Source organism: Polyodon spathula, chromosome 1 (genome assembly GCF_017654505.1).
Source record: "Polyodon spathula isolate WHYD16114869_AA chromosome 1, ASM1765450v1, whole genome shotgun sequence".
In the NCBI taxonomy this organism is placed as follows: domain Eukaryota; kingdom Metazoa; phylum Chordata; class Actinopteri; order Acipenseriformes; family Polyodontidae; genus Polyodon; species Polyodon spathula.
The window spans coordinates 16,062,722-16,075,546 of record NC_054534.1 but is presented as its reverse complement, the minus strand read 5'-3'; the positions used below and the strand labels follow the sequence as shown (position 1 = coordinate 16,075,546).

General features: G+C 37.7%; 1 protein-coding gene across 2 annotated transcripts in view; it reads left to right on the top strand.

The window, feature by feature from the left end:
- Positions 1 to 12,825, top strand: part of LOC121314701 (uncharacterized protein KIAA1958-like) — a 41,609-nt gene that overhangs the window by 3,631 nt on the left and 25,153 nt on the right. For both annotated transcript variants that reach the window (XM_041248234.1, XM_041248242.1), the window contains exon 2: positions 7,226 to 8,440. In XM_041248234.1, coding sequence (XP_041104168.1) covers positions 7,243 to 8,440 — 1,198 coding nt within the window. In that variant the 5' untranslated portion in view covers positions 7,226 to 7,242. The remainder of the gene's footprint in view (positions 1 to 7,225; positions 8,441 to 12,825) is intronic.

Below are 12,825 nucleotides of genomic sequence, written 5' to 3'. Positions count from 1 at the left end.
TTAAAAAGGTTTACTCTTGCTGAAAGCGCTGCACATTGGGGCATTGTCATTAGTGTGTGACGTGCTACACTGCCCAGTTGAATTTCTGTTCTATCCCTCCACTTTATATGGTGAGGAAATGAATAATAAAAAAAGGTCATGAGATAGCTCCTATGAGATAATACCTAACTTTCATAAGGAGCTCCTGGTGACATCAATCACAGTGCAGGTTATAAAGCGATTATTAAAACAATATTTGTTTTGTTTTGTTTTTGCAACAGAACTATCCAGTCTAGTTTTGAAGCACTGAACAGTTGCAGGTAATTTCAAGTTGATTGTTAAACAGTTCTGTTTATCTGTAGCTCTATCAGGCAACTCTATTATCACTATTGGCTTTTTAAATGTCTGCGTGCTAAAACGTAACTGATAATAAACTGTGGCATGATAGTTATAACATTTTAAATCTCCTGTATGGCATGAAAATGATACGCAGTAATGAGACAAAAAAAAAAAAAGAAAAAAAAAAGTTTTTAATAAGGGTTAAGAGAAAATGTTGATTAGTGTTGTCTACAGGCATGGGCGTCCACGGAATTCATTCCTGGGGGTGGGCAAGGTGTTTAAAACTAGTTGGGTAGCGTGGTTTTATATTGCATAATAATTCTTCTCGGGCTCATTTACATTAACAACTCAGACTTGAAACCCTATTACTGTAAATGTGCCTCCACTACGATTCCCGGGGGGAGCTTTGAGAAAGTAACTCTTACCCAGACGGCAATTATTAGTGGTAACCCTAAACCCTAGCCTCTGTATTGACTCAGATTATCAAATTCAGACTAACGAACGCTAAAAAATACAGATTAACATTGTTTAATCTAATTTGTAATAAGGTACCTTACTGATCGGGGTTTCTTTGCGCTCCTGGTTGTTTGAATGTGTGAGTTCTTTAACGTCGCGCTGCCTTTCTCTCCATGTAGTCCGCATACTGAACCCACAAGTTATTTCCCACCAACGAAAAAAACAGGTCCTGCCCAAGAATCTCTGGAAAGCCAGCTTGTTATCCTTTTGATCAGTTTAGTGTGCTTTCCTATAGCTTTCAAAAACATGATATCATTACCAGAATAGATGACTCTTTTGTACTACTGCATACCAAAACTGAGACACTTAATCAAGCCCTAGTGTGTGTTTATAACTCCTCTCGACACGTAAGAGAGGGAGGATGTCTCGGAGAAAATTGGAGGTAGTTTTTATTTGTTTATTTAAAAACAAAACAAACAAACAAAAAAAAAAACTTAACTGAATATACATATAAAAACAATTCAACACAGATCTCAAGATAAGTCTTTCCTGAAAAACATTACAACTATAGTGTTTTATTATATGGCTTTCTGCTGCTCTTGACTTCCTCCTATTCTTCACACAACATAGGTCTTTAATCAACAGCTAACTGGATTGTGAAAGAATTGCAGTACAGATTTTTTTTTCTTTTTGCCCAACAGAAATAAGGTTTTTATGCACCCATTGGGGGGTTAGTTTCAAAACATAGTACTGTATATGGATGTTGATAAAATATATTTATCATTTTCATTAAAGTAAGTCAACTTGTTATTGTTTTGTCCAGTTAAGTGAAGCTGTGAGAGTGGGAGGGAGAAAATGCCATGAACAGCTTTGACATGTAGCCTTGACCTCTTCACCTACATGAGTGGCGGAGTGAAGTGGAGGTTGAAGAGATCAGGCTAACAAGTAACAATAAATCCAGAATGGTGTCTTTTTGAAGCTCAGTCTCAAATTGACTCCATTTTTCCTATTGCGACAAACCCACTGACAGGCATAACAGATGTTATTTTTTTCTATGATTTACATGCAGTAACACATTGTTTTTTGCTAAGCGCAAATAACATGGTGTAGCTATGAACATGTATTCTCACACACTTGGATGTATTTATCCAAGGTTGCTGTTGTAGTTTTGCATGTCAAGTTTCTTAAGACTGAGTATCTCTTTTCTCCATTCGCAATTTCACTGTTGTCTTTACAAATATATTAGCATATTTACATGTGCTCTTACAGGTTTTAATGCCCTTCAGTGTCTGTGATCTGTTTGTTTAATGTGGACCAAAATATCAGCTAGATTTGCATCCCTTCTAAAATCCACTACTGCTACTTTTGAAAATTATTTTTTTCATTTTTTCTGAAATACGTAAATGCTTCCAAGCTATTTTGGGAAATGTGTGGTAATAGAGATTTACTCAACATAAATGCCCAAATATTGGGTTGTGTCTTTCATACAACTGTGTTACCTTCTTTCTTACTGTGTTACCTTTCAGAGCAACAGCACTTGCACAGAGTCAGTGTATTTATTTCATTTTAAACATTACAGCTGTAATAGCTGCTGACTTAACTGGTATAGGAGCGAAAGAAACTGCCAGCAACCCTCCTGTGAAATATAATTCTTTTTTGTTCAATAAATGGGATATAGTTGTTCATTCTATTGTAGTTTACAAAATAGATTATTATATATTGCATTTGGTTGCTGCTTTTTTCTTCTGAATTGTATGATCTATCAAATTTGCACAAATATAGAATTTTAACCTAATTCCCATTCCTTAAGATTGTAACATGGGTGTAGTGCATGCAGACATACGTGTACAGTACGTTACAAGCCATCTGGTACTATAGTACTGAACTGTACTTGTACTGCAGCCTACTTATTTTCATCTTTTTAAAAGAAAATACATTTGCTGCAACATGTGTTTCTTTCAAAAGTGCACATTTACAACCTATATAGGCTTGCGGAATTCAATTTTTATTTAAGAATGTCAACAGATAATATTGATGTTTATTTTTTAAGCAGAAAAAGTATTGACAGATGGTATACTGTTAAAAGCTTTTATAAAATCACATGTCAACATATAAAAATTAAATATCCATAAATCATTAACTCATACCTGCTTTAAATTATTCTGTTCATTTGGTAGTATATTTGTAAAAACTGTAAAAATTAATAACATAATTCTCAGGTTTTTTGTTAGTTACAGGAATGCATATTTATTTGTTAGATCCAGCAAGCTTTATTAAGTCTTTATTTTAGTAGCCTACAAAATGTTGAGCTGTCCATGTCGGTCTTCAGAGAGGTGCATGCAACATTTGTCTGGAACTTTCCTGAACAAACTGAATGATCTTTCCATAGACACTGTGTGTGCACTTAATTCCAGTTAGTGTATGATACGATCTTTCTCAACATTTAACCCCAGCGCACCGTACTGTATACCTTGAATGATGCGCAGCGTAAATGATTCATAGCTCCGCCCCGGAGCAGGCTGCTATAGCCAGAAATACTGCACCTCCTCCTCTCATTGCATTTCATACACATTAGTGAACTCCAATACGTTTTCAACCATCATTTTTCTTATGTCCCCTTTCTATAAATTCGATTATTAACGATGGAAATATTTTTTTGTTGGTCTGTGAGTATGAGGTGAAATCAATGTTTATCAATGTTTCCCGATAAAAATCGAAGTCCCAAACGTTCAAATGTACAGTAAAACCTACTGACCATATTAAAACTGAAGGTCGCATTTTGCGACCTGGCGAGCTGATTTGACCCACCCTGCTTATAATTAAAATTGCGTAGAGACTAGGGCCTATATTCCATTGAGTTGATGACACCTAAATACATTGGTGTGACTCCCAAATCTACTGTGCTCAAAGATTAACGACCACACATACAGTATACAAGTGTACTATTGTTTTTATGATGTCAAACTTGCCACTGAAAGGGTTAATTCTTTCCTAAAGTATCAGCTTCACCCAGATACTGTTTACATAAAAGACAGTGATACCTGATACACTGAATCTGAAAGATACCAGAGCTGCAATACAGGGCAGAAAGAGACTGAATATATTGAATAGTTGTAGCTGTTAGTGTCAGTGAGAGTACCTTGTGTCTGTTGGTAGACGGGAATATTTCAATTCAGTATTTTCATATTAAAAACTATAATTATTAAATACAATTGGGAAATTCTCAATGTGTACTCCAAATTATTAGTAATTTTTATTGTGTGTACATTGAAGCTATGTTATGTAACACTGTATTTTCTTTTTTTATATACCAGTACACTTGTACATATATACTCGGAATTCATTAAAAACTTGTATTTTATTTTTGGTTTGTTAATTGAAAAAGCTAGTAGTGGAACTCAGAGGTGCACTTCATTATTCTTTCCTGTTTATTATGAAATAGCAACAGCACAGTGCTTGTATCTCTTTAGCCTCCTCACTAAGCACAGCTAAGGGTTATATTCATGAATTACTAAAAGTGTAAGAATTATTATGCATTATAATGCTTTTTGTCAGATGCAGTAGCATACAACTTATCTGTGTATAAAAAGTCAAGGTATCTGAATTAGAGCCCGCACCCACCCAAGAAAACCAAACCTATTTTGTATTTTCAAAAGTTGACCGACATGCATGATTTATCACAACCTAGCATGTATCATTACATATAGAGAAAATATGACAGTTTACAATAGTGCTGTCTGTGTGTTTGCTTTGCTGTAAGTTTAGAAGCAATGAGTCCAGAAGTTCCATTCGTTTCTGACTGTGGAGTCATTCCCCATGGGATTCCATATTATTTCCCCAAGCGAATTACCTTGGCAACCATCCCCATAAAGGGAGTTTACTTTGTCAACCTGTTTCAACTGATAACATGTAATTAATCATTCAATATGTTGACTTCAGTGTAATGAAAACTCCCTGGCAAAATCGAACACTATTCTTCAGTTTGACCTGTGACTTAAGATGGCTGCCATATTGAGGTCAAGTGACTATGCTGCTGACTATTCTGTTCCATTATGTTGTTGAGCAGTAAAAATGAATGTTCATTTCCAGTGTATTTCCCCATAATAATACAGATAACACGCTCTAATTGTGTAAACTGTATGAGATCTGTTAATACCATTGCCATAAAATGTGTTAACCTGATTTTTCATGGACATCATTTCACTAGAATTAAAATGTATGTTGTATGAGTTTGTTCAAAAGTCACTCTATGAAAAAAAAAAGATATATATATATATATATATATATATATATATATATATATATATATATATATATATATATATATATATATATACAGCCAAACTGTTATGTGCTGTAAACATGTAGCTTGATGCAAGTTGAATCAGAACAGTAACTTTACTCTTGGATCAGCTCATCAAAGTAAATATTAACTACCGGTACTTGTCAACTGTGACAGACCACTTCCACAAAGGCAGACCGTGATCTTTAAGTTTAAAGCATTGGACATATCAAAGTGTAGCCAATAATTAGCCTCTCTCTACTGCGATGGCAGCAAGGTTATTAAATTAAAAAAGGACTGTCTATGTCAGTGCTTTGAGAAGATTAAAAATGTGTTTAATGGTTCTATATTTTATGACAAAAGGGATATGAAGTTTCATGTAGGCCTAAATGGTGAATGTTGCATATCACAAATGTTGCTGTGGCTCAGGAATGAAATCAGCATAAAGCAAAACTAAAGCTGTCTCCACAGTCTCAAGACATTCTATTCTGACCAGTTGGTGTGTAGGGTTTCTCAGAGACTTCTGATGAGCTTACTATTTTCTGAATATTGGCTGATTTCCAATCTGTAGAGTACATTATCTTTGAATTTGCTTGACCGTTGTTTTGGCTTCTAATGCAATACAGTCAGCGCTGTTTTATTGGGATGCCTTGGGAGAAGGAAAAATATCCTGAAGAAGTGGCTGTACCAATTAAACGAGAGGCAGTTGAGACGACCTAGTCACACGTTTTTAATTCTCAATGAAAAGAAAAGAGAATGAAATCACATCACATTATGATTAACTGTTAAATACATCATTTAAAATGAGTCAGTGTCTTTTTTATTCCTAAATAAAATTAATCGCACCTGCGATGTTTACACATCAAATTTCTTTGCAGCAGCAGCCTGAGAATCCACAGGAGACTCCTCCTCCTTCAGGAGTTCAGCGTGGTTTACGGAATTTACACAAGTCACAGCGCAATCATGTACTCGCTGCACTGTGCTACGCGGCCTGTCTTGCTCCGAAAAGCGATCTCCGTTCATTGTTTGAAAATACTGTATCCCAATTAAACAAAGTGACGTCCCAGTTAAACAACATAAATAGCATTGGGAAAAACCTTTTCCCAGAGTTGTATCCCATTTAAGAAGCAATCTCGATAATCATTATCGTGACGCCGAAGCATTTGCAATTTTAAAATAGGCCTCATAACTGAAAAAGAGAAAATATAGAGGACAGGTCAGTTGTAGGTACTGTAGAAGCCCCCTAAAACACCCTTAGTTGTTTATTTATAATTTTGAACTTCAAAAAAGTGAAACAAACTTTGCTCTATAGCTGTAGAATAATGCAACATTAACCTGTTAGTGACAAAAGTTGAACTCAATAGCAGTACAATTTTCCATCCACAGTATGCATTACATCCACTTAATAACCTAAATTAAATTATATAAAATACTAGCATCCAACCCAAGTTTACATTCACCAGTGGCTGGATTAGGATAGCAAGGTTTGACCAAGCTTATCATTTCTTTTGTACATTGAGGTATCGCATTGTTTGGCTAACATTTCTTTTAAAATGACATTTTAAGCTCACATTTGACATGCTGTCTATTGTCATGCCTGGGAGCCATCAAAATGTTGAAAGCATAATACTGTACATTCAGTCTTGATGTCTGTTTTCCATAAATCTTTAAGACACAGATCTGCCTCTAGTAGTCCCTTTTCTCACCAATCTGCCGAGAAGCTTGCTGCCATGTTCCAATAAAGCACATGGAAAGTTCCCCAGAGAAGAAGTTTTGTTCCAGAAGAAATAATCAGTCAAGGTTAAGAATGACACCCCGAGTCTATGGAGTATTACAGTATTAAGTGATATTTTCTGTCAGAATTTTCTTCAGCAGAAGCCCCTCAGCTAATGAACAGAAAATAAATGTGTTCTTTATCACAAATCTGTCCAGATAAGTCATACCCTTCCATATACTTTTTACTTGACCTAATTTTTGCAGCTATAGCCATTAGTTTTCAATTTGCATATACTATTTGTCCATCAGAGTGATGGATTGATTTACAGTATGAGTTTATCAGTGGTGTACAGTTTTAGTTTTCAGCTCGCAACAGGTCACTGCTACTGCTGCTGCTGCTTTTTTCTTTGCAGTGTTATAAATGTTTCAGTTCAGTTGTTTTGTTTTTTATAGGGAAGTAAGCTGAAGCTATGGAGGACTGCTTGCATACGTCTTCTGAAAACCTGTCAAAGCTGGTGAGCTGGGCCCACAGCCATGGGACGATCTGCAACCTCATCCCCAACCTGAAGCACTTGCTATCTGAGGGCTCCCATGGGAACCTGACAGCCATGTGGGGCTGTACCGCCGGTCATGCTTACCACTGGCCTCTGACGGCTACCTGTCGGGCCGGATCCCAGGAACGCATGTGCTATCAGGACAGCCGCAGCTTCAACTCAGACAGTGCCAGCGTTAGTGGGGCAGCCTCCGAAACACAGCCCAGTCCCGGGGAGAGATTCCCAGGAAGAACGATGAAAGCCAAGGTGGACTGCAACCGGACCCAAGACTCATGCGACTTTTCCAACGGCAGTGAGCCTTCGGAAGTAGAAGACAATATGGAGGAATACGAGGATGAGACCGCCTTGTTTGACATGGTGTGTGAGTCCTCTCCAACGGATGAGGACAGTGATTTTGAAACCGAGCTGCTTAGACAGCAGCAGCACAGTGCCCCTCAGAAGAGGCCCAACACAAGCCCACTTCCTTTTGGTGCAGAGAGCAGACCTTCCTGCCAAAACATGGAGGATAGCAGCAGCATTGGAGGAGACAACATGATCGTGAAGAAGATAAAGCAGGAGATGCCTGAGGACTACTACATTGTGGCCAATGCTGAGCTTACTGGGGGTATCAATGGCCCCGCTTTGTCCCTCATCCAGACATCAAAGCAGTCCCAAACCCCTCTCCCAGGACCTTCATCATACACAGTGCCTCATATGCCAACTGCCTTGGCGTCTCCCATCCTTGGTGTTGAGAATGACACTCAAGGAGTCTCTATCTCTCCCCCAATCAGTTCACATGGTATGATTCCAATGTCTGTAAGGGGCCCTGTTGCTGGACACTGTAGGCTCGTGACAAATATCCAGGCATCCAGCCAGCCGTTGACCCTTCAGATGCCAGTGAGTACATCTGGAGCCAACCAGCAAATCAACATCCCCTTATCGGCCTTGCAGATTCCAAGGCAGGCTGAGCATGTCCCAGTAGAAGAGCTTGTCAAACCGTCCCCAAAACCAGTGGCTTCCTGTGAGGTTGCTTTGTCTCCCTCCATGAACACTGAGCCAGAAGTCAGCTCCAGCCAGCAGCAAAGTAATGCCTCTATAGCTTTTGCAATGGATGGTAACACTGAAGCAGCATCAGGTAAGACTCCTCAGGGTGTGTGGTTCATGTGCACAATAAGACATAGGTGTTCTTGCCAGATGTGGGAGAGTTTTAGTTTTGTCTGAAAGGTGACAGCATGGGACGTGGTTTACGTAAGCAATCTTTGAAGTGTTACATGACATAAACAACCCACCTGAGTGTGAGATTCAGTACCATGTAAGCTTGAGTAACTGACAGCAAAGCTGACCCAGATGCCATCATAAATATTAACTGACCTATGCTGGGTATCTGATGTCACCATTTTCCAAAACAGATTTTTTGTTTGTTTCAGAATACATATGTTGAAAAGTTTAGCATTAAATATTCATAAACAAAAGTGGCCCACAACATAATCCCTCCTGGCAGGAACAGTAATTGGCTGCAAAACTAAAGTTGGGCATGCTTGGAAAAGTATAGAAATATAACTGCGATGTAAATTTCAGCATATGCCTTGATTCGAAGACAAGTTAAAGCTCCATTACTCATTCTCCACTAATCACATCTCTTACAGAACAGTGTCTTACACATGCACTAACCTACAAATATTTGTAATTAGGCCATACAAAATTATTTAGCTGTCCCTGCAACAAACTGTCAAGAAAAATGGTGGGAGCTGACTCATTTGTGTGGGTTTCAAGATAAAATTCTGATCTGATCAGGAAGTCTACAGTTTCCATTGTGCTTTGATTACATGTGCTGTTACAATCAACACATTTGTATGTAAAGTTTTCCCACCACTATAAAGCATATGTGTGTTGGGTTGTGAGTTTGTTGGTTTAGTCTGTCAGCTGCAATAAAGCTGTTATGTCTCACACTCATGCTCAGTTTAACAATGACATGGAGTTTTATACTAATACAGCGTTATAAGCAGGGGTTCACATAACCTTTATCATTAGGTTCTGACATGAGTACCAGCAGAAAGGGTTTGGTATTCACCAAAATTAGGGGTCATCATCCAAGTCGCTGTCTCACTCCACCTCCTCCTCCGACAGTTCAAACAGTTGAGATATCAAGGATCAGGGGTGCAAATTTGGAGCTAGATGCTAGCACCAGGGTACCACATATAGCGCAAGTGACATTAAATTCTGGCACCAGTAGACCTGTTTAATTTGTTGTTGTTATTCTTTATTTATTTTATTCCTTAGCAACCATAGATGATGATAGTTTCTCATTGGGTCTGGACTACTCATGACCCGCCCACACTGCTCCACAGGTGAGGTGGTTTGTGTCGTGTGAGCAGTAAGGGGGGCTTGGTTCGGTGGTATTTCATAATTTAGCACCAGTAGGCTCTCTGGTGCTAATCTTTCAAAACAGTTTAGCACCAATTTTAAAAACGATTTGCACCCCTGTCAAAGTTGGTCGGTTCAGGCTCAAAGGTTTCAGTGGTCATCTTACACATATGAATATGCTTCAGGGCAGAAGTGTTTCAGAACACTCTGGGGAGCATCATAAAGTACTTCAGAAACCATACAAGCTTTCTGCTTTTTTAACACAATATTCTTTTTTTTTTTTTTTTTACATTAAGTATTTTTTTTTATTAAGTATCTTGCTTAGAGGTGCATGTATAAAAAATTATTCTATGACCTGAGGGACTTTTCAATACTTCCTGAAAGTTATGTTGAAAAATATTGATGTTTCGGCAAATTACAAGACATTGTTTCACCAGAGTGATTAAAATGACATAATGCATGTTTATTCTCAGGGTCTTCTATAAGCAACAAAGACACATCCCAGACACCATGAGACTCAATAGAACATCGGGAGGTTAGGCAGGTATGGGTCACAGCCAGATAATATGCACCCTTCCTGTTAGAAATGTACTAACGGTTACTCATTTGCATCTTAAAAACAATTTGGAAGTCTGCGTTTTTTTTTTTTTTTTTATTATTGGTGCGCATTCATAAGGTTAGTATTTTATGCTGATATTACTTGATTTTCTCAATATCCGCATTTCAAAAGCTGTTCTTGTAGAGCCTTAAATATTTGTAGTATGTTTTCAATATTTAAAGCACTGTACAAACACCAGGTCAGAAGTTTACTTTGCAAAGCCCACAGACTACAGTATTGTTCTAGGCTCACAATGCAGCCTTAGTGCTGTACAAATTCAGAAGTAAACTTCCAAAAAGTACCAGTGAAGCAAGACGCTAACATTTCTGGAATGAAAATGGTATTTTGTTTTAAGTTACAATGTATAATGGTTTCCAAAGTTCATGTTGTTTATTCTCGGGGGGGGGGGGGGGGGGGGGGGGGGTTCACAATTAGGTTCTACAATTGTATTTTCTTAAAGGGTATTTAAACAGAAACAATGAAAAGTATGCAAAAATTCAACAGCAATAAAAGATAAGTATTTTTATTTGACGCTGTTTTTTATGCATCATTCAACTTTGATATGTATGTATATTCTGGGGTTGCAGACTATTTTTCTACTTTGTTTTTTTTTTAAATTTGATTGCATTTGTTGTTTTTTTCAGTCTTAGAGAAACCTTATTTGCTTTTTCTTTTCTTTTCTTTTTTTTTCTTTTTTTTTAATATGGAATTGCCAATTTCTTTTTTTTTTTTTTTTACCCCCTTTTCTCCCCAATTTGAAATACCCAATTTAAGTCTGGCTTACTGCTGCAAACCCCAGCACTGATCCGGGAGATGAAGACAAACACACGTGTCCTCCGAAATGTGTGTTGTCAGCCGTCCGCTTCTTTTCACTCTGCAGGCCTGCCATACAGCTAGATCAGAGCTACAGTGTCGTAGGAACATGCAGCTCTGGGCTGCTTGCAGGCAGGTCCGCAGGTGCCCGGCCAGTCTACAGCGGTCGCTGGTGCGCATTGAGCTCAGGATACCCTGGTCGACTCAAGCATTCGGCCAGTTGTGTGCTGCCCCTTGGAAATTCCCATCCACGACCAGCAGTGGAATAGTCTGGGCCAGAACCGGCGACATCCAGGCTGCAGGGCGCATCCTGCACTCCATGCAGAGTGCCTTTTCTGGATGCGCTACTCGTGAGCCCCTACTATGACTTTTCTATGTGTTATCTGGCACATACTAACTGTATTATTCACAGTATGCACCATACACTCAGCACACAATTGGTACAATTTGGAGGACCAACTTGTAGCAGCCACCTTGTGTAGGCATGAATGTAGTTGTGGATATTTATAAGAGCAGATCATAGTTCCATTTTTTGAGTCACAGTATCATCTCTGGCAAATTCCTGACCAGCTATTTTCCAGGTGATCTCCTTTTCTATCTTCCCATCAGAGGAAATCAGGAGGCACATGAGCGGACATTATTACCAGTAATAGAAACTTGGATATTGCAACTAGCCTAAGTTTCTAGGTTAATAGTATTTAATAAAATGGCAGCTTTTAAGATTAAAATTCAGATTTCATAAATGCAGAGGTTCCTCACCAAGAAAAAAATACCAAAATAAAGACTGTAATGTAATTTTAAGCTGTTAATTTTTTTCTTGTAGTGATAGTTTCAGTATAGTGAAAGACAAATACAGTACACTACCACTATATATTTAGGGCTCTTTGTTTTCGGTTTTTATTTTTGGTCACGTGATGTCCCTTTTTAGTTTATACTGAGGAAGAGGGTTGATTGTAAAACAAGTACTTTTGTTTTTTCTCCCATAACTTGAATGAGACTATATGATTCTGTTTCATTGATAATGTAAAAATAAAATAAAGAAAAAGGCAGCTCCTTATTTTTAATTCAAACCAAACACAAAAAGTGAGTTCAGTTATATGGCTTTTCCCAGAATTAAAATCTTAATGACTTCTTGCAAAAATGTTATAACATGTTTTGCAAATATAGTTTCCTTTTAATTAAGATTTCATTAAATCAATTTAACTTCGCTTACTGTTTGGCATTCGGTTTGAACTAAAAATAAGGAGCTGCCTTTTTTACATCATCAATGAAACAGAATAACAGTCTCAATCGATTTGCAGGAGAAAAAAACTAAAGTAAACTTGTTTCACAATCAACACTTTCACAAGAGTTTAATTGAACAGAGTCGGCTCAAAAAAAAAAGGGAACTCGCATGATCAAGAATAAAAAAACAAAGCATTTGCCATCTGGAAAGAGCAGAGCTGTGTGTAACTTTGAGCTCCATGCAAGTGTGTGTTTCAATTCTTATTCAGTATCAGCAAGAACTACTCCCAGGACATGCCCTTTTAAAATAGCTGTTTCACGTTTTAGAAAGAGCTATTTGTCCATCTCCCTTGTGGGTTAAAGTATGTCCCAGTACATTTGTGAATACAGTGTCACAATTGGTGTTTTGACTTTGGCATCTTCTGTTATACAGTAAATGTATAACAATGGAGCAAAAAAAAACACTAAAATAAAAACTCAGTGAATGTATTAGACTGCATTTCCTATCAGTCTATCACTGT